Source organism: Amblyomma americanum, chromosome 1 (genome assembly GCF_052857255.1).
Source record: "Amblyomma americanum isolate KBUSLIRL-KWMA chromosome 1, ASM5285725v1, whole genome shotgun sequence".
Taxonomy (NCBI): domain Eukaryota; kingdom Metazoa; phylum Arthropoda; class Arachnida; order Ixodida; family Ixodidae; genus Amblyomma; species Amblyomma americanum.
The window spans coordinates 202,592,083-202,613,421 of NC_135497.1; the positions used below are offsets into that span (position 1 = coordinate 202,592,083).

The 21,339-nt window shown below is 47.0% G+C and overlaps 1 protein-coding gene across 1 annotated transcript in view; it reads right to left on the reverse strand.

The window, feature by feature from the left end:
- Nucleotides 1-21,041, reverse strand: part of LOC144094634 (uncharacterized) — a 73,735-nt gene extending 52,694 nt beyond the window's left edge. The window contains exons 1-4 of the mRNA XM_077628560.1: nucleotides 20,839-21,041; nucleotides 18,455-18,563; nucleotides 6,860-6,978; nucleotides 853-1,036 (exon numbers count right to left, since the gene is read on the reverse strand). Of these exons, the coding sequence (XP_077484686.1) occupies nucleotides 853-1,036; nucleotides 6,860-6,978; nucleotides 18,455-18,563; nucleotides 20,839-20,898 (472 nt within the window). The 5' untranslated portion in view covers nucleotides 20,899-21,041. The remainder of the gene's footprint in view (nucleotides 1-852; nucleotides 1,037-6,859; nucleotides 6,979-18,454; nucleotides 18,564-20,838) is intronic.
- Nucleotides 21,042-21,339: the final 298 nt, after the last annotated feature.

The following is a 21,339-nucleotide window of genomic DNA, read 5'->3' on the forward strand; positions in this document are numbered from 1 at the left end:
TTCCCACGCGCACGTGGTGCGGTGTTTTAAAGATACACTTTCGAAATGACGTTTTATGCTTTCACAACCTGTTCTAGGCGGAACTTGGTTATTCATCACGAGGGGACGACATCATAGGTGCACTGTGAAATAAAAGCTGATTTGAATACTTTTATTCCCATGCATTCTTAAGAGCGCTAAGCACCGTAGTTTGATGGAGACCTCCAAGCTGTGCACTCGTGAGCTGCTTTACTATATAGAACGCTGGAGTGGTGCGCTGCGTAACAAAAATTTAGGGGGCGATCAATTGGATGGATACGGAGAAAATAGAAAAGCATTCGACATTTCACTTTGGTGAGCCATTCTTGGTCATCTTTAATTTTGATGAGCCACTCTTAATCACAATTACTTAACGAGTTATGGTTAGTCATAACGTCAATAGTCATTATTGAGCGATTATCGGTAAGTGTATCTTTCATTGATGTATCTTTCATCATTGTCGGCTTAGTCATCTTATCTAATACTTGTCATCTATCATATCAGGACTTCCATCTCCTCTGTTCGCCTTAAGCAACATACACATGTTACCTACAGAGGTTTCAGACGGACAACGGATAGTTTTTGCAACATGGCCCTCCTATGCGCTCACATAAATAAAACGAAATTATAACTGTCCTGCTATGTTCGGGTCACATTGCATGTGCTTATGCCGCTTGTATGAGGCTGCAGTAGAGAGCAAGCGTTGAGTGGGAAAAGCAGCACCTGGTGTAAATTTTTCGCTTCCTTTACTCCGCGGAGCCTCGCTTGATCAATCTATAGGCGAGCGTTCTCACGGCTATACTGCTGACAGCCACCAGAAGAGCGTGTACTTACTTCGCTTTATGCATCGGCACGGCGCCACCATGTCTTCTGGGTGATCGTCCCTGAAACAGTAGCGGCAGACTAGATGGTCGGTCAGCGAGCTGCAGCTCTTTTGGCTCTGCACGGAACGTTGCGACGAGGACTTGCGGAGGCGATTCGGTGATGAACCGGGCTTGCTGGCCGCGACGATTGACACCTGCTTGTGGCAATAATTTCCACGGTATCATGTCACTTGAAAATTCTTTTTATGAAACTTCGGTGCCGTTCTTATGTCTATATGCTAGAAAACACGCTAATCTCTGAATGATTGCCACATTGGAGCCCTGTGCTTCAGGTTTTCGAATGGCTGCTCTTTCTCCGCTACAGCTCTCGCCATGCCGCCCTCGTTTCACTGGATCGCGTGCCGCCGGAATGCAGACTGATTGGGTGGATATGCCGGGTGGGGACCACTTCACGGATGAATTCGTGACGTCATGAAAATTTAGCCGACCGCCCGCATTTTGAAAGAATTCGCTCGGCCGAAAAGGAAAGCATAGATAGGATGGATGGGGCGTGTCCACTGTATGCAGTCAGGGCTGGAAGAAAACAGACACCCTGTAAGTACCGAATGTGGTTCGCTCGTACATACAAGAGGTGCCTCTGATACCCACACGGGTAGTTTCAATCCATATCGTGTCGACTAATCCATATCGTCGATCAATCCATATCGTGTCGTGTCGTGAAATATCGGCGCACCTCCCTCGTCTCCCGCGCCAGCGGTGAGTGCGCCGGAGTCACGAGACCTCGCGCGCTCGCCACCGGGAATGGAGAGAGAAGGTACTCCCCAAAATTACGTAACGTCACGGAATCTCACCAGCCACTTAGGGAAGAGTGCATTCCTATGCCTGTGAGTAACCCATTGCTCCTCGTTAGGCAATTCCCGGGAGGTTAAAAGAGGCGCTCGCGGCGGCAAACGTTCTCTTGCTGCTTTCTCTTTCATACCTGCCCCGAGGGACCCCTTTCTGCCCGCCGATCCACGGACCCAACGCCGGTCGACAGCGACAACTTGGTGAGCCTGCCAAACATCTATTAAATCGGATGGAACATCCTCCGTAGTGTGCTTTGCCTTGCGTTGGGACAATGAACTATTTTCTAGCGTGCTCTGCAGTTGCCTATTTCGTTCGAACCTGCTGTGGCTGCGACTCTGCCTACCATGTCGCAGGAAGCATGTCCCGTGCCAGTAACGCCTGCATTTAGCTGGCACGGAAGCTCGCCTTCCCGGCCGGCTGGACGCAGAGTCACCCCATAAACTGAGTGCAGAACCGGCGTTGTTACACGGCCAGTTTGAGCCGTGATCATGCTTAATAAAGCTTGGCGCTAACCCGGGTCCCTATGTCTGATTGAGAGTTTCATCCTTGATCTAGAAGAGGCAGATCCTGCCATTTTCTCCGAGAACAAATGTAAACGAATAAGTGGCCAAGCTGCTTCCTTGACGACAATGTAAAAATTACCACGCAGTATTTCTCTCGAAGATCGCTTGCCTACTTTGGCTTAATTCTAAACTGGTTTTGTTTGCTACAATAATCAAAACTGCGGATATATGCAGCGCCACTTGGCAAGTAGCAGGACACTCGTTGATCAGGATCTAGTAGCAGCGTGTCAGAGAATAGTGTGTTCAGCGGTTTCCAAACTTCAGTCCGGGTCGGAACTCAATCAGGATCGATAGTGTCCTGTGTGACAGCTGACTGACACCTTTTTCGTGGTTATGGGTTGTTTATGCTTGCACTTTCGTCCGCCTGATGTAAAAAGAAAAACAACAGCAAGCCCCGCTTATCTTGTCCTCAGTCCGTGCCTGTACGCCTCCAGAATCACACAGAATAACAATTTATAACAGTTGAGAAGGAACTATGAGCCAGAGGTTGTGTACTTAAGAGGTAGACTAAGACCCGCTTGGAAACATAACAACGATTCACTGACCTTTGGGAACCAGTTTATATATATATATATATATATATATATATATATATATATATATATATATATATATATATATATATATATATATATATATATATTGTACAGGGACGCACGAACGAAAACGAGCCGAGCCGAAACGTCGGACATAAATCGCCACTTTCATGACACCGTGATGCATATTTCCAGATCAGGGAAAAAGACTTATGAAGGAAGCTAACAGTCACCGTAGTAGCCAAGGTGAATGGGGGAATGTTTCTTTTTTTTTTAATTTGTAGTGCCAATCAATTCGAGAATAATACTTCGATTAATCTGTCACTTTAAAAAGTTACTTATAAAGCAGCATAAAAAACAACCATGCCGCCGGTGGCATCCGAACCCACGACCTCCGAATATCGCGTCCGGTGCTCTACCAACTGAGCTACGGCGACGGCTGTCCAATCTGCTGCTCGCGTGGGTATTTATGTTTTGCGTGTAATCGAACCTTGAGAATGTTTAGCAGCGCCACACTCGTCCATAGAGGCGGACGTAGCACGTCCTGTAATACCGCGAGCGTGACGTGGAACGTCATCTAACGGCGAGGGCGGAGACTTCAAGAACCCTCTTATGCTACCTATGGCATGAAGACTGCCAGAACCAAGACCCTCGTTAAGCTATTAACAGAGAAGGCATATGAATTGAGGGGCTCGTTTGACAAACATATGAAGGAAGCCAACAGTCATGCTTGTAAAAATGTAAATAAACCTACTGTACAGCGTCCTTCGGAGCCGGGACCTGCGGTGCTGAACGGGTCAGCCTATTCAAGGTCCCCTCAGTCTCCTACTCTGGTGGCACCGGTGGCGTTGAAGCACAATTCCCAATACTGGTGGCCTGCGGTGGGGTTGAAACCCCACCTCCAACAGTTCCCACACTTGCTATTAGGATGAGAGGCTGTCTAGGGATATTTCCGTGGTTTATACAGAGTGTTCTTTGCTATTTACACTAGCAGTGTTCTTAGCACAGGGGTGTGGTTGTGGGTACAGTAAAAAATAGCAATAAATACTTTCCTACGAAAGGGTCTTGGAATTGCGGGTGACAGCATCATAGTTTCGATAATGAGTTTGCCTCGGGAATGGCTTGTCTTTCAGTCAGTATGCATAAACGACACATACGCCACGTCTGGAAATATTTTGTCCACGTGGGATCTCAGCGCTCTTGTACGAAGACTGAATGCATGTCTCCACAAAAAGAGATATAACAGGTAACTACAAACAACTGAGAAGAAATAACAGTACCCAACTGGTTGGGTGGAAGTTTAATGCTAAAGCAATACTCCAGGCGTACCAACCCCGATCAAGAATCTTGCCTCATGCACTGTCTTGTTTAACCGCAAGCAAGAATCTTGTCTTGTGTTGTGCTCCGAACTAATTCGAGCTTATTCCAGTAAGCTCGGGTAAGTTCAGAGAAAGGTCGCGCGAGCTGCAGCCAATAGGAGGAAGCTCAGGTAAGTTCGGAGGAGCGTCGCTCTAGCTATATCCAATGGGAGGAGGGCGTCGCGCTGCCTAGGTCACGTAACCTTGTGGCGTCATCCCAACCTGCCCTCGCAGATGGTAGTTAATAAATGACAGATTTGTCGCGAGAGGTTGCTAGGGAAGAGCAACATGGGTCGCATAATCAGTCTCGGTGGCTGTGGCAGAAACAGCCGCCTGCCAGTGCAATAGCGCCACTCCACTGCCAGGCCACTGCGCTGATAGTGGCACGAAGATTCGCCGCGATCTATGAATGCTAAGTAGAGAACGACCAATTCTGCATACATGGGCATTAACCCACTAAAGCCCTTAAGGCAGAGCTTAAGTGTCCCCTCCTTTCGCAAGTGTAACCGGTTTAACTACGTTAAACTCTTACAATTTATTTCCCATATTCATTGATCGGCTGAGTTCTAAACCGCGTCAAACCAAAGTGGCTGTTAGCCAATTCCGAAGGCGCGAACGCTGCTGTTCAAATTGATGGTTATCATTTAGTCAGGTTTCTTTGCGAATCAGTTACATTTAATAATTTTTCCTGACTTGTTTCTTTCTAATTAAAAATAAAAAGTTAACCCACTAATGAGATTTGTCCCCGACTAACACGACTTAGCAACTGGGAAGACGTCATCGCGACGTATCTTATACTACACGCCCACCCTACATCATCCAGATGGGAACGCAGCTGTCTGCATGATTTTGTTGTTGAACATGCCACTAAATGGAAGCAATCAGGAAGATGTGACCATTTGGTCTCGGCTGGCCGTTTAGAAAGGAAATTTAGCCGTTAATGCGTGAAATTATGCAAAATTGATGCTGTATTAAGCCAGAGAACTCTCAGAGAATGTTGAAAAAAATGATGTTAACTGGGCAGAAATAGTTATTATTTGACAAATCACCTTCTGTGCTTCCCGAGAAACTCGGGGCCTAGTGACAAGTCGGTATGTTCTAGCAATGAATGCAACATAATCTTTCACAATTCTATGAATCAAATGCTCTAAATCACGTCAAAGAGAAGAACGCAGGAGACACTGTCCCTTTCAAGTGCAGCAAGTGCAGTGAACTGCACAACAGCCCGTCATAACTTGTCGATCGCCGTGTTGTCGCAGCGTCTGCATCGCGGTTGGCGAGATGGTTACTGCCACGGACAGAACAATCATGTAATGCCTCTTTCTAGTTCAAATTATTTCATTGGCACATAGCCGAACAGCGGGCGCACCACACGCGTAGCGCGTAGTGTACGTACGATGTATGCGACAGGCGAAGGCGACATCATAATGGTGCCGCGGGAGCGAAAGGCCGGCACGGTACGCGCCAAGGGCTCTGTCTACCTTGGAAGAACTGGAAGCGGATACAAGGCGGATTGGCGGATACGCGGCGCGCTTCGAGGCACCCTATAAGGGCTCGCCGCCTGGCGCCCTCTATGTCGCGGTTGGCTAACTGCTGACTGGCGCGTGCGAGTGACTCTAGCCAGCATACGCCGTACGTTCTCTCTCCCTCTGCTCCCCCTCGCTAGTACAGGCACTTGATGTTTACAGCCTCGACTCCTAAGCACTACTACGCCCTGGCCGGACAACTTCGCCTTATAGGGACCCTGAAATGATTTCGACGGTCATGTTTTCAGTGCAATAGATCTTTAGAAGTGGTTTTTTGTGGATGTTCGAGTCAAATTTAGAAGCTCTGAGTGAACCCTACAAGTTACAAATAATTTTTTTTTTAAAATCGCTGCTCTGAGTAGCTCGCAAGCGATTAGGGAGACACGTCCTCGCGCGTCCCCTGCCCCGATGACATCAGTGGGCAGTCTGGGCAAGCCCATTCACGTCATCGGGCACGCTTAGGAAGCATGGATGAGATGGGACGGGGAGAGTGGGGAGGGTTGCAGTTCCGGCCTGTTATATTTGTTGTTTTTCTGAACGTCGACGCGTATGAATTGAAGGGAGTGAGGAGGAACATCATTTTTATTCGCAGATATCTTCGCTGCTAACGAAGCTAGCTTTAAAATTTTTGAGGTGCGATGGCGAGTAATGGAATACCGATCATTCATGCGCTTTTCCTAAACTCGGTATGTACCTTTTAAAGGTGCCTTGAGGAGCTAGCGTCTCGCTTTATTGGTGCTGCGAGCCATGAGCACGCGCCGGTTTCACAAATCATCGTCGTCACACAACGTGGTGCATCCGTTCCCAACTGGCGATTTGCCTCGTCGTGTAATCCCGCCTTTGGTGGCGCTGTCTATGAGGCTGTGCCGCGCCTGACAGGTTCCGATTCAGGTGCAGGAAAAGTACAAATTACTGCGGACGTATCTGGTGTGCGGACGTGTTACTTCCATGGCGTTTCATGGCCTTGCGCACACGCGGCAGCCGCCCGAGCAGGAAACAAACTCGGAAATCTCTGTAGTGTTGCTGTCCAGGGTTCCCCTGTTAACAGCGTGTTTTGACTTCTGCGAGGAAGCTTCTCCAATAATCAACTGTTAGTGGTAAGCAGATTTTAAATCATTACGTGAAGCCGGTAATGAATATCAAAAAGGATATAACGCCGCTAGCGGAAATAAAAGGTTCACTTGTCACCTTTGAAGGCACGTGGAGCATAACAACACCGGACGGAAATGTTGAAACTGGATCGTCGGCTCCGGGAAATGGGTCTGAAGTTCGGTGGACCAGAATAGATGGTATTTCGGCTGATGCACCTGATATCAGGATAAACCACAGCAAAGCAATAGCACAGTTATTTAAAACCATGGGGTTGGCCCCTCTGATATGGCAAAAGTTTAAACTTGCAAAACGCACAAAGTTTCAGAAATCTCGTCAGGTCTTTCCGGAGAGGTCTTATATACGTGACATCCCCTCTTTAGTAGCACCCATCGAGGTGTTCGGTGGCTTTAATGTTCAGCTGCCGATCCCGAAGTCACAGGACTAAGTTCTAACCACGCGGACGCATTTGCAGGTACAGGCAAACGCCAAACAGTTTATCGTGAGCACTAAAACGGGAGAAGTCACTGGCGCCGGCCCGTGCACCTGCCCTAAGGTTACCCGCTGCTCCTCCGTATTCGAATACAAGCAGATGGGAGTTCCGCGATTCTTCAAGCGTAAATATTTCCGTGACTCCATGCCGACCACCCGGCACTCTATGAAACGTAAGAAAAAATACATCGTCACAAGTTAACCTAAGGGCACGTATAGTATTTATTTGCCACACCACGCCGGTGATCTGTGTATTGATCGGCGCTATCAACACGGCCCAAGTTCTTAAATCCTGATCAATACTCACTGCTTTTCGCTTCATGAAGTCATGAGTTTTTCAGCTAGCCTGCCAAAATTTTTCCGCATTATATGACCTATTTCCAAATCAGAATGCCTGCTTTCGCCTTCAGCCCGAGATATCTTTTACAGGCCAAATTAATGGCGGAGGCCTATACAAAGCCCACTTTCAAAAACAGTGAAAAGGGGGAGAGCACGGAGGATGACAAAAACTTTTCTTATTAAGCTCTGAGGCGTATGTAAGATCAAAATTTGAGCTCATAACGTATGCTCAGCGTTATGCCCACTGCGACAAGAGCATGGACCACCAAAACCAGCTAAACCCGCTCGGTGGCTTCGTCGTAAGTTGTGTATTCGCCTTCAGGTGCCGTATTGCATTGGGATGTATTTTTGGCAGAAAAAAAATATACAGAGCATACTTACCACGCGTTTTTTTACTTCGCAGCAGATGACGTCAGTAACTTTGTTACCGAGCATGGCTGGAATGCCTGACAACACACTGCATAGTCCTTTGCAAGTAACCCAAGTATTTATTATTGTCAAATGCAGTCAATAAACTACGGCACTGCAGGCCAGGATATTGTAACATTTAATTCAAGAAATATACTACAGTTTTATTTTTTCCGGCTTCTCGCTGTTCGAGCAACGCCATGCACGCGCTACCACCGGGATCTCTCAATACAGTGTTATAGCATAGCGCGATCCACGATCTGCTACCGTGATTCACTTGCGCGGGCCGCCACTGCGCGGAGCCGGCAAGGTGCCAGCAAGCGGGACCAATCAGCGTGTGCGCACTGGCAGCGCTCGGAAGGGATCACGCTAGCAGATCATGGATTGCGCTATGCGGTGACTTCCTCATTAGAAGGTTGAGTGGTAAGCGCGGTATAGATTCTTATAAAACGAACTGTTATATCTTCCATACCTGGATAAATAACAGGCCGTCGAAAATTACACGACACCAATTCAACCTGTCGTAAAACTAAGAAATTAAAATAAAACGAAAAGTAGTACAAAATGCGTGATGTTTTTCTCACACAGAGCAGGAATCAACGAAAACGTTCTACACCCCAGCTTGACATCATTGCCTGTCTTTATTCAGGTAGGCATGCCAAAGTAAGACAACATGCAGGTGTTCCCAAAGCTAGAACTGCCTTCAGTATGAATTACACACAAAACGAACAAGGGAAAGGAAGGCCTCACGGTGCTTTGTAACGTTTAGACAAGAGGACTTGTCTTTCTGAAACCACATCCTAACTATAGTTCAGTGTCATATTTCTTGTTTCTCAATTCAGTCTTTAATGACACTTTGACCATACAACTAAAAGAAAAGGAGGCTGTTTACAGACAAAAAAGAGCACGTTAAATTCAGCGCTACGTGCAGCGAAAATACGCAGCATTTAAACTAGAAGCTTTACCTAATGCTCCCACCGGGGTAACGTAGCAGTTAAATTCCAAAAGTACAGTGAACTGGAAAAGCTGATGATCGTTCGTATTGTGCCAGAGCGAAGTTACAAAACTGACTAGCAAAGAAACACAATGTGGCCGACTACCAATTAGTAATATTATTGAAAAACGCATAATACACAGCAACCGAAAAATGCGCACAATAAAATGCGCACACCAAGCTACAATAAAACATTGAACGGTGGTATGCAGCAGTGAGCGCTTATTCAGATAGGCCCCCTGTTTTTTTCTGTAACGCAACCGGACGTCTTGCGACACATGTGTCCTGTGACTTGGCGATTATATAGATATGCCTCGACAACTTCTCTGCAAAGCTGACCGCGGCGTTTAACGTAACCTTAGCACTTCTCCAGCCCGGCGAAATTTCGTTGTCTGCGTTTCGTGAGTTCTTGGTGCTATAGCGCAAGAATACATGATGGCGATCTTTGCAGACTTTTCTTGTTCTTTTAGCCGCACGTTAATGCAGCTGCTTATTTTCCCATAATAATTTTTTTTCCGCAAGATGCCGTAAATTTCGCTTTTTTTTGCACAAAGTCATTATAGCGCCATGTCCTTTCCCTGCCATGGCAATGGCCCGATTTTGGCTTTTTCCATACTACTCGGGCACATTGCTGACCTTGGCCGTAGCTGAGCACCCCCTGCACATTGTGCCACGCTGCTACCTTCTTGAGCACACGCGAGACGCCATGAAGGTACGCATGCTTGTTAGCTTCTTGCGTCGACCGTTAGGGTATACCTGAGCCCCGGGGTCCTGTTTACCACACTTGAGTTTCACCATTTATGTTTCAGACAAACGTGAGATTCGTTCCCGGAAACCGTGCTTATCAGTTTTGCTTCACTATGGTCATTTCTTCGGCCTATCCACGCCCTCGTCACTGCCATTGCCGGTGCCAACCAGCTGTCGCGGAGGATTATGATGATGATGAATTTTTACGGCGGAACGCCATCTGTGGACAAAGAGCGCCATGGCACAAGGTATTTTCTTTTTTTCAAGGTGGGATCGAAGACCTATTTCCCAAGAATTTCACCCTAAAGAAGCCAAGCACCAGGCAGGGGAAGCTTGTACCCATTGTATCACCGGTGGGTACCTGGCGGCACTGCGGATCGAACCCCGCACCTCCCCATGCGAGGCGGATGCTCAAACAACTAGGCCACCGCTGCGGATGATGAAGAAAAGAGTGAAATAAACAGAAAAACAAATGAATAGTAGCATTTTACCCGCTTAGGCTGTTTAGAAACTCTGTTGCCCCAGGCAGACAGGGCTTGAAAAGCTCTGCAGGGGAAGCCGATGTAAAATGACCCAGTCAATTGTGTCACGATCACACTTATTACGATGGTGAACGCAATAGCAAGACTTCGCCGCTTGAAAACTGAAAGGAATAGCTTTAATGCGCTTATAGCGGCGCTGTAAGCCTTTATTTTAATCTCCGCTTAACTGCTTTTATCTCTACAAAACGCGACGCTGTACTGCGCTGTATACTCGGAGATTTTTGCTTGATTTGACGCTCAACGCTGAAGTTAAGCAGCCAGGAGGCTAAACTGTCGCGCCCAGAAGATACGACCATCGCTGACGCTCAGTGGGACACAACCGTCGTTATCTGGCCGTCATCATCCTGGCTGGGGGGCTCATCGGTCAAATCCTGCTCGCGAATCGCCGAGCGGCCCGCCACCTCAAGCCTCCGCGACATTCAGAGCGCTGCTGACGCCCCGGGAGTGCTTCTCGACGGGAGCCCGCGAGCCTTTCTAACGGCAGCTAACGACGGCTGCGCTCCCTTCCAAGTAGACCCGCCGGCAAAGCACGTCTTGCCTGGGCGGGGCAACGGTGCCCCCCCCCCCCCCCCCCCGCCTTTGTTTTTAATCACTTTCGCTTTCGCGCGTCGATTGAAAGAGAAGTCTACTACTCACTGTGGCTGCACCCTGTCCCGCAATTTGGTGGCACCGAAGAGGAAGCTATACAGCTATGGCGTGAGCAAATAAAGGGCCCGAATTCTCAAAGCTGTTCGATCGTAAGAATGGTGCGTGAGTGGTCCGCGTCCGATATCTCGGCAATCATGATCACACAGCCTGTGATACAGCCGGGGAGACGGCGAATCTGGGACTTTTTTAGCTAAGGCGTGAACGGCGTTCAGGTGTCGGCGCACAGACTTGCTGGCGCTATAGAAGCAGCTTCCACTTCAGTACCAATTTTTCAACAGACTGCAGTAGTCTTGCTGCCTCGCAAATCTCAAACGGTTATAAATTTTATGCAGAAAGCAGGGCAAGCTTCACAGCCCGATGAAGTGTTTGGGACAACGAAATGAGAAGTTAGCGTATGTGAGTTAACAGCGTATTCCAATCGGCAGTCCGGAGCAGCTCTCCGAATTCGCGAAGAAGCAAGATATATTCGTCAAGCTGAAATCAGAACTCAGGATCTTCATTCTAATCTCCCATTGTAATACGCTTCTCGGTATCGCAAAGCAAGGAAACTTGCACCGCATCGCCGATTGGAATACGCCATAAGTCAATTCAGGTCGGCACGACGATGGCGAAAACGTAAGTGTAGGCACAGAAATTTTAAAAGCGTCGCAGTCTCTTACAATTAAAGAATTGGACACCAATGAAACTGAAGAGCCAGATCTGGGATGCTGCGTCGTCCCAGAGGACAGAGCTGAGTGCCAGTGAAGTTAGCCGAGTCAAGGTGCAAAGCTGAACAGGCTCAAGAGAGAGCTACCAAAGAGTCACCCCCTCGCCAGAACAGGAAATGGCCAACCTAATTTAGAATACTGGGCCACCTTTTCTACACAAATCTGTCAATTAGGCTAAATGTGTTCGAATAATGATTAAACTAAAACATTTTCATACCGTTCACCACCGCGGCTACTGTGTCCCTGTGAAGCAAGGTATCTTCTACAGGATACACAGAAACATATTCTGATGCTCTCCGTGTACATCGGCGGCTTAAAGCTTCGGGAGTCCTGAATTTACTGCCGGAATTCTCGTGATGTGTTCCCTCTCTCCCCCTCCCTCGCTTTCTTTCTTTCCTTCCTTTCTTCCTTTTCTCTTTTATCTTACTTTCTTCCTTCCTTCCTTAATGTGTCCCCTGCTATCTTTATTTTCGTCCCTATTTTTGTTTTTAACATATGAGCTCACGTAGAGAATTGCAAGATCAATACGGGCATAGGATTCAAGACAATGACGCAAATAGAAAAGGCTGAAAGTTTAAATCGCACGCAAAACAGGCGGAATCTTGAACCAGGCAGTACTGGCACCATAACCGACCCTCATATATGAGAAATCGAACACATTCGGATTGTTCTATAGATGCCGAGCCGAGTTTTGTTTCTTGTCTCTGAAGGCATTCTTTTTCGCTATCAATCAACAGCGTTAATTACTCGTGTTTCTCTCTCCTCTGCTGAAACAGGAGACAGTCTGGAAATTGGGATTTCTTCACTTTCCTACTGAACACCTTTCCTTGCATTGTGTTTCGTTTGCAAAATACGAATGTCTTTTTTATTGATGACAACTCCATGAAAAAAGCCCTAGCTTTCTATAGAGACAACACGTTCCCGACATTGCTCTCAACGGTGAATGTGAATTGCAAATACGAATGCAAAAATCCCTTGTCCCGTCACTTTGCTATAGGAAGCAAGTATTAAATATTTTGAAACCAACAACCGAGCGTAAATTACCCTTATTCAGATCACACACTACCTCTTGCTTTCAGGAACGGTGCGGACCCAATAAACAGCGACCTAAGTGCCGCAGTTCAGAACAGCTGAAGAGGACTTGTAGAAGAGCTGTTGGGGCAGTTGTGTTCTGTTTTCGTGCTGTTCGCCCTGTATTATTGCCTCAAACGCCACGACGTTCCTGCCATCGCAAGGAATTGCCACTCCAGGCGCTGGTTGATGCGGATGGAATGAAACTGGAGCAAGAAAACGATAGTCCGTAAACGGCCTGCGCGCAAAGTAATACGCGCATGAATTGAGGTAGTATCATTGCATTGTGAAAACAAAAAGCCAAGGCCGCTGAAATATAGGTGCTCTATTTTCAACTGTTCCATTGTTATCTTAATTCACCTCATCAGTTACCCGGTTAAAGCTAAGCTATCTCAGGGATCAGTCATTCAATGAAGTAGGTAATAAAAGTGCAATAGAACTGGATGAAAAAAAATCTATTGCATTGGGCTGAAGAACGTGTTCACGCGCAGTTTGTCACATAGCTCCTACTTGTAATCTGACTGCCAATCTTCGATTGAGCCTGGGTACCAACAGAGTATTAGCTCTGGCTCCGAAGTTGCGCGAATACGCTTCACATTTGTTTCGTCCTTTTATTACCAAAATAATCAATCCATGCACACTTTGGGCTTTAACTTCTGGGGTCGTAAGGGGAACTCGGCACAACTACTACCAATTTTTTTTTTGTAGCAAATAAATTCTGCCGCTCTTTCTGGGCATGTTGAAGTTTGTCCGGCCGCAAAAGACGCACTTATTACTGAGGACATTACATCTCAAACTTTTCCGGCTACTCGATTCGAACTTGTGATGGCTGCGCCGAAAAGGTCTCCCTGATCGCTGTTTTGAAGTGACTGGCGGTGTAGTCTAGCCTATGGGATTTGCAAAAAAAAAAACGTGTTGACGCACCGAGATCAGATTCTAAGGGCAGCCCAGGCTCCTCCACCGCCGGAGGCGGAGCATATGCCAGCCCAGTCCAGTTCGGGCAGCAACATCAAACGTGCGCTTCGTTTTAGAATATGCCTCCCCGGCATGGGATCCTCCCAATGCATTAGATAAAGATGCGCTTAAAAAAGTGCAAAACAAATCTGCTCGTTACGGTCTAGTCAGCCGAAGATGTATCATTAAGTGCTACACTTTCATAACAAGCATTAGGCTGGTAATCTTTAGAACATCGCAGAGCTGTGCTTCGTTTAACGTTCTTTCATGACATTTCCCAGTCCCGAACTGGTATCCCACGGGAAAAATACATCTTTTCACCTCATTGTGTGCCCTTACGTTTGGATCATGACACAAAAGTACAAATGCAAAACTGAATCTTTCTGTTCTTTTTCCCGAAAACAATTCGCCAATGGAACCCATTGCCCTCATTTGTCGTTGCCTGCACAACTAGTGCCGCGTTTACTTCTTCATTTTTTTCTCTTTTCTTTTTTATGACTACATTTCGCTGAAGACAAGGTTTGTTGGTCGCAACTAGAAGTGATAACTTTTTCCTATTATCAATGCTCCTGTACGTGTGTGTTCCTCTTTTGCACTGTTTTTTCTCTCTTTCTATATGGATTTTCGTATCACTGCTGGCATAGTTCGCGACTGAATCTGACGACAGCCTTGATCCAAGTTATTATGTAAGTGCATGTCTGTGTTCTCAGTTCGTGCTAGTTTTAATGCCATCCCAATGTAGCGATGAAAAGATGTTCATGTCTGTTTTCACTGACCTCAAAAACATTCTGCCGAAACTTTTGTTTCTTTTTTTTACTTGTATGTGACCGCGTTTCAAATTTTGTATTGTGCTCTATACTTCTGTGTTTGTAACCTCCCCACTCTAATGCAATTATGTAATGTAATGTAATTATGTAATGTAATTATGTAAATACATAAATAAATAAATAAATGTTGAATCGGACTGCTCTAGTCGGGCAAGTGTGTATTCAACCATTCCGGCTAAAGTCGAAGCAAGCTGGGAAACACGGGTGCGTCAGATAGTCGATGAGCAAGTTAGGACTACTCTGGAGCAACTATACTCCCGCAGCAGGTGGATCTTACGGTCCAAGAAGTAATTCAAGATAGGCGGCAAATTTAAAATCAGATGCAAATGATGACTGCCAATCATCTTCAATTCGGCCAAGATTGGCTAGCCCCTCAGCTGGAAGAAATCAAGGCAAGCATACGCTCCACGCAGCAGCACCGTCCTGAAGTAGTTCTCTGTACAACCCTCAACCTGGGTGCCGGGGCCCCTTCAGAGCCTCCCTCCCCTGGCCCGTTTAGCGCACAGGCTCTTAACCTTCAACAATAACTTAAGCATGGCTGGAAAACCTAAACAGAAAAAAGAAACATTCAACATAATCCCGTGGAACTGCAGGGGATTCCAAGATCGCAGAAAAAAGGCCAATCTCCATCTCCACCTGAAACCATGGATCCCACACCTGATGTGCTGGCCTTTCAGGAAACCGGACAACAGGAAAAATTGCCTGGCTATAAATCTTTTCAAGGGGGACTTTCCACTTGCGCTTTCGTGCATAAGAAATATGTGCTGCTCTCTCTGTATGCCTGGACCTTTCGTTCGGAGGAACACGAGTACAATATGGTGCGCATCCTTCAAAGTCGTCGCCAGGATCCCAGTGTCCACATAATTAGCATATACAGCCCACCTAAATCGACTAGCATTCTCTTTAACGAGATCTTATTTAATGCAGTACAAGAGGCTGGACCTGACCCTCTCGTGATGGTGGGGGACTTCAACGCCCCTAGCCATTATTTGGGCTATTCATCGTGCATTTATGACATCAGCGTTTCCTTCTTAAAAGCAGAATCTGGATTATCACCCTTATCGCTCCAGGTTCGCATTGCCAGCCTGTATTTATTTCACAAATTCTTCCACAGCCTTATGCACATCGCATCTTATATTCTTCCCTCAGCACGCATATCTCATCGTACCAGCCATCACCTACAAGTTGCCCGACCACGCTCACACACCGTCACTTTTTATAATTCCTTTTTCTTAGTGCCGCCGAAGACTGGAACGGCCTTCCAAACAACGTTGCCATCATCACCTGCCCAAGTCTTTTCGCTGAAAATGTAAAGACTTTCCTGTTATTGTGAATTTGTGCTTTTATTCTCGCTACCCCTTATGTAAGACCCCCTTTTTAGGTCTTTAAGGCGATAAAATGAAATGAAATGTTCGGGAATTGGCTATACGGTACACCGCGATACGTGCCCAGACCTCAAAATCACCAAAAACATACAACACTCGCAATGGGATAACCTGGACGAGACCTTATGTAGTGACCACTGTCTCCTCAAAACTATAATCCACTATAAGGCCGTGACTCGAAATTGGAGTCAGGCCAAGCTCACGAACTGGACGCCATTTCGGGCTCAATCTCGAACCCCCGTGTTGTTCACAGAAGGGTTCGCTGCGTGGGCTCGTCAGATCAAAACTCAGGCTCGGTACAGGGCAATTCTTAATTTGCGGATACGATTGTTTAGCTTCCGCCAGCATCTCTTTGAAGAGGACATATTACTTCAGCTAAATCTAGAGGTGATACACCTGACCACCCTACAACACAATGACAGATTTATCCTCATCCTTGACCTTAAAGGGGAATTGGATAGCTTCAAACACAGTAATATTATTGCTAACTCAAGCTTGACACATTGTGTTCGGAAAACGTTTGCTTACTTTCGGAACTTTATCTCGGATCGGCAGGCGCTCCTCCTCGCCGACGACGAACTTGGGTACTCGCGGCAACCCTCAGTGGATCGTGCTTTGCTCATTACTCTAACACTGCCATGATGAGGTTACCCCTGGTCTTGGAGGAAGTTGAAGGCATATACCACGCCTTATACGCTGATGATATTACCCTATAGGCAAATCAAGTCCCTTTGGGAGCCATGGAGGATCGTCTCCAACAGGCCGCTTCCTTAGTAGAACAATACGTCTCAGAGTGGAGCTTGGAGTGCGCGCCGACCAAATCCTAGCTCTTGCACATTCTCCCCAACCCGAAGGACAGCACCTCTCTCACTCTGACCTTCTCTGGGGGTCTGATACGAGAGCTCCCGGTGCTCGTCCCCTTCTATACAACCGGGGGGCCAACGACAGGAGCGCTGAGCATAAGTTGTGAACCGTGGGGAACAGGTCAGACGTACGATCCGTCGAGTCTCCTACAAGCGCGGCAGACTGCGCGGCAAGGATGCCCTTCGGCTTGTCCAAGCCTTCGTGGTCAGTCGTGTCTTGTATATGGTTCTGCGCCTTTGCATCACCAAACACGAGGTGACTCGTATTGACGCGGTTATAAATAAAGCTAAAAAGCGCGCATCAGCACCTCCAACAAGAGGGTGTCTGCTCTGGGGGATTTAACTCGCTTGTGGAACTTATGGAGGCCCACCTCACGAACCAATACACATCGCATGCAAACCAACCCCAGGCGTGGGCTGTTAGCCAGACTCTGCATCCAGCACCATTGCAGTATGAAAACAGGGTGCGTCTAACGGAGATCTGGCCCACAAAGCTCTGGGTCTAACCCCTACTCCGAAACATGACTCACGATCCACACGAAGGCAGACGCACAGTGCGTGCTCGGGCGCTGCAACATATCTTTTAAACCCGTCCGGGAGTCCTTAATATGGACGTTGCGGGCACATCGCCAAGGGGGTACTGCATGGCGGCGGTTATGCAAGCCGAAACCCAGGTGGACGGTCTGTCCTACGTGCTCCAAATTCAGTACACGAAGAGGAGGTTGCTATTGCACTGGCTGCCTCCTTTTCTAAATCCAAAATCATTCTCACGGACTCTCGCAGGGAGTGTGAGAATCATCTAGTGGGCCAAGTTCCCCCCTTTATAGCAAAATTCTGTACTCATGCATTCGGAGCGCTGACCCCACCCCCCCCCCCAAAAAAAAAAAACGAATCATATGGGCCCCAGGCCATCAAGGTATGAGGGAGAACGAGGCTGTTGATGCGGCCGCCCGAGCGTTTACTTCCCGGGAGCTCAATCTCTCTTCTAAGCACACTGTGGCACCTGCCCCTTTACTACGTTTCAGCGTGATACGAACTTATTTCTGCGATCTCCGGAAGCAGCATTCCCTCCGGCGCGCACATTATCTAAAGCGGAAGAGAGCACTAAGCCCCGCCACCAAACCTACACGTTGCTCTGCCCATCGTTAGCAAAACATTTCGACCCTGAATTGAGTGGATGGTGCAAACTCTGTAATGAGGTGGCAGACATTTATCACATGGTCTAGGCAAGTCAACAAAATTCAGTGTTAGGACCCGTTCCTAACCTCTTTCGGGAGGACTGTAAGGCAACGTTGCTTAGCAGTGCTGGACTGGAGCGACAGAGAGATCTTGTCCGGCGGGCTAGGGCGGCGTAATCGACCAACGACATCCTGAACTAAGGATGTCCCTCGGTGTAGTGAGACCCTTCGGGGCTTCGCCCTCCTTGTTCGTGAATAGCAGTTTTTACGACCACCACCACCACCGCAATGTCGTTGCGAAATGGGCCAGTTGTGGCGGAACGTGTATGTCATTTTTTTACCTTTTCTAGCTTAAAAAGCGCCCTTTTCCTGTGAATGTAGCGTCGTTGTCGTTATAATGTGGTAATCTATCGATGCAAGGCAAATTCAGTTTTTCCTCAGCGTCCCTTTAAAGCGCAAAAAAAGACAGACAACAACACCGTCACTGCCTGGATGTAGTTGACATTCATGGAAGGTGTGGATAACATGAACCCGCTCACGACTGTGCTGTTGAGCCGGTGCACTTGAGCAAAACTGTGAGTCGTTGCTTGGGGCCAGAAATGTGTGCTGCGGTCGTACGCTCTCTCGACTCGCTGTCTGAGGGCCCTCCTGCAAAAGAAAGCAGAATGCCTCCTTTAAAAAAACACTATACAGTATAATCAATCAATCAATCAATCAATCTTTATCTTTTCGGTGCCCAGGAACAACCCAAAGGTCTTGGTGCTGGTACACCATTCACACGCACAAAATGTACATTTATTTCACTACAAAGGAAGACACTCAGGGGAGGTAATGCAGCAGTCAAGGCGATAGAAAAAAAAGACACATAAACTAGGCGCGACAGCAAGCATGAAACAAAAAAGCGAGAACAAGGAAACAGCGAGAACAGCGGTAAATGAAAACAGCTAGAACAGGCAACAGACATATAAATAACTAATAAAACAATAAACAAAGAGAATGAACACAAGAACGACCCATAACAGCCAAGTACAGCATATATCAAAATACAAACAAGAATAAAGCCAATACTAATATGAACGAATAAGAGATCTCTGAAATACAAGCTAGAAATACAATCATACACAATAAGAAATGTAATTAGTGAACGCGTTACAGACAATCAGGCGTAAGTACACAGTATTAAAGAAATAATATTAATGTAAACAAGTACACGTGATGTACAATTAAGGAGAGAAAAAAACAATATAATACCGGTGCAAACGCACAAGTGTAGTAAAGACAAAATGCAAAAGGATACGCGCTAGGAGCTGAGGGCATAGAATGTGACCATGAAGAAGTTTATACAAGAAAATTATATCTGCCCTCACGCGACGGCAGCTAAGAGAAGGAAGCTGCAGTGAGTTACTCTGTCTGGGATGAGAGCTAGAAGTTTTGCAAGAAAACCGATGTTGAAATATGCGTAAAAACTTTATCTGAACTCTGTCGATTTTTTCACAGTTCGACTGGCAAGTGCCGCTCCAAACAACAGACGCATATTCCAAAAGCGGCAAGCATATGGAGAGAAGAGCTTTAAGAAAGGGAGTTGGGATCGAAACTCTCTCGAAAGCCTGCAGATGAAGCCGAGTGTACGCATAGCCCGTAGAGCAAAGCGTTTTGTATGAGAGGAGAAGCTGAGGCTACGGTCGAAAAGTACGCCGAGGTCATTAATTTCATCAACCCTGGGCAGCGGCCTACCATTCACAGAATAAGAGTAGAGAAGACTGTGCGTTTTACGCGTAAATGAGACAACCTTGCTTTTAGATGAATTGAGAGTGAGCCCATTCTTCAAGCACCAATCAGAGAAGGCGGATATGTCCGATTGCAATGACAAGCAATCATGAAGAGTATGTATTGCCTTGAACATTTTTATATCGTCCGCATAAAGGAGAAATAATAATAATAATAATAATAATAATAATAATAATAATAATAATAATAATAATAATAATAATAATAATAATTGGTTTTGGGGGAAAGGAAATGGCGCAGTATCTGTCTCATATATCGTTGGACACCTGAACCGCGCCGTAAGGGAAGGGACAAGGGAGGGAGTGAAAGAAGAAAGGAAGAAGGAGGTGCCGTAGTGGAGGGCTCCGGAATAATTTCCAGCTACTGAAAACTAACAAAGCATCTACGCGTAATTTACGGGAGCATGACAGCATTTGTTTACGCTGTAGCTTTTGAAATTTGCGTTTATTAATTTCCGGTTTTCACGTCGTATAGATGCATAGAGCTTTTTTCCCTGTATTACTTGTTAGGACCTTAATTTCCCCTATGATGCGGTTTGTGGTTTGCTTACTGCCCATTTCGTTTTTGACAAGTGATCTCCTGCATCCTACTCACAACACCAGTTTACCGGATTCCTCTGTGAAGCTTTCACAGTGTGCATGCGAGTATTTGGGCTCGTTGATAAAAACAGGTTGACGGGACTGACTTGACCAGTAAGTTCTATCTTTGCAGCATGTTTATATATTTTAAGCTTCTCGGCGAAGACAAACTGCTTTGAGTTTTTAAGTGCAATAACCCAGGTGGTACCCGTCGAGTACCAACTAGCCCTCGACGTGTGTTCAGTTATTGAGCGGCTTTGTTACGCTCCTGTTATTTCTTGCGTGCAGTGCTAACAAAGCCGCCATCATTCGGTATGCCTCAAGGGATTAAGTAATGAAAGTAGAGCTGCACTTTATTGCGATAATAAAACGAGACCGTTTGATGAAGAGTACTTTGTGTTCGTCTGTTTAGAAAATCCTGCAAGCCGTTTTGATGGTTTTGTTCGTAGTGTCTGACAGCTACAGTATACATATAAATTGCGTCGTTTCATACTAGGCGTTCTTAACACTGCTGAATCAGCTTATACATAACAGTACTAGCGTGTTCAGTATCTCACCTCTATCGGGATGCCTTCGGCCATCCGCTGAACTGAAGAACTCTGCGATCTGCGCGCCATCCGCGCATTGTGCCGTTCCGCGGGCACCGCGCCGGAGCGCAGTCCTGGCGAGCCGGTGCGCGAGCCGCCGTGGGAGGAAGTCCGCGTCGCCAGCCGCGGCTGGGATGGCCTCGGGCTCTGGGCGCCCCGCGGGACCGCGGAGCCCCCAGCGGGGGCGACCGCGTTTACCTTGCCTGAGGCCAGCCGTAGGACCTACACGTGGAACAGCCCTGTTCCACGGACCGAGGCCTGCACGAGGATGAAGAGAGGCTCGCGACGGCTGCGCCAGACGTGTGACCTTCCAGCCGCCAGCCGCCACTTTCATGGACACACAGCGAGGAGCAAAAATGCCAGAAGAATGGCACTCTTTCGCTTCTTCCCCTTCATCTTTCATGCATTATATGCTAGAGGAATAGGGACGGTGCTAGACTAAAGGTAGCGCAATCAATGAGTGGGACTGCA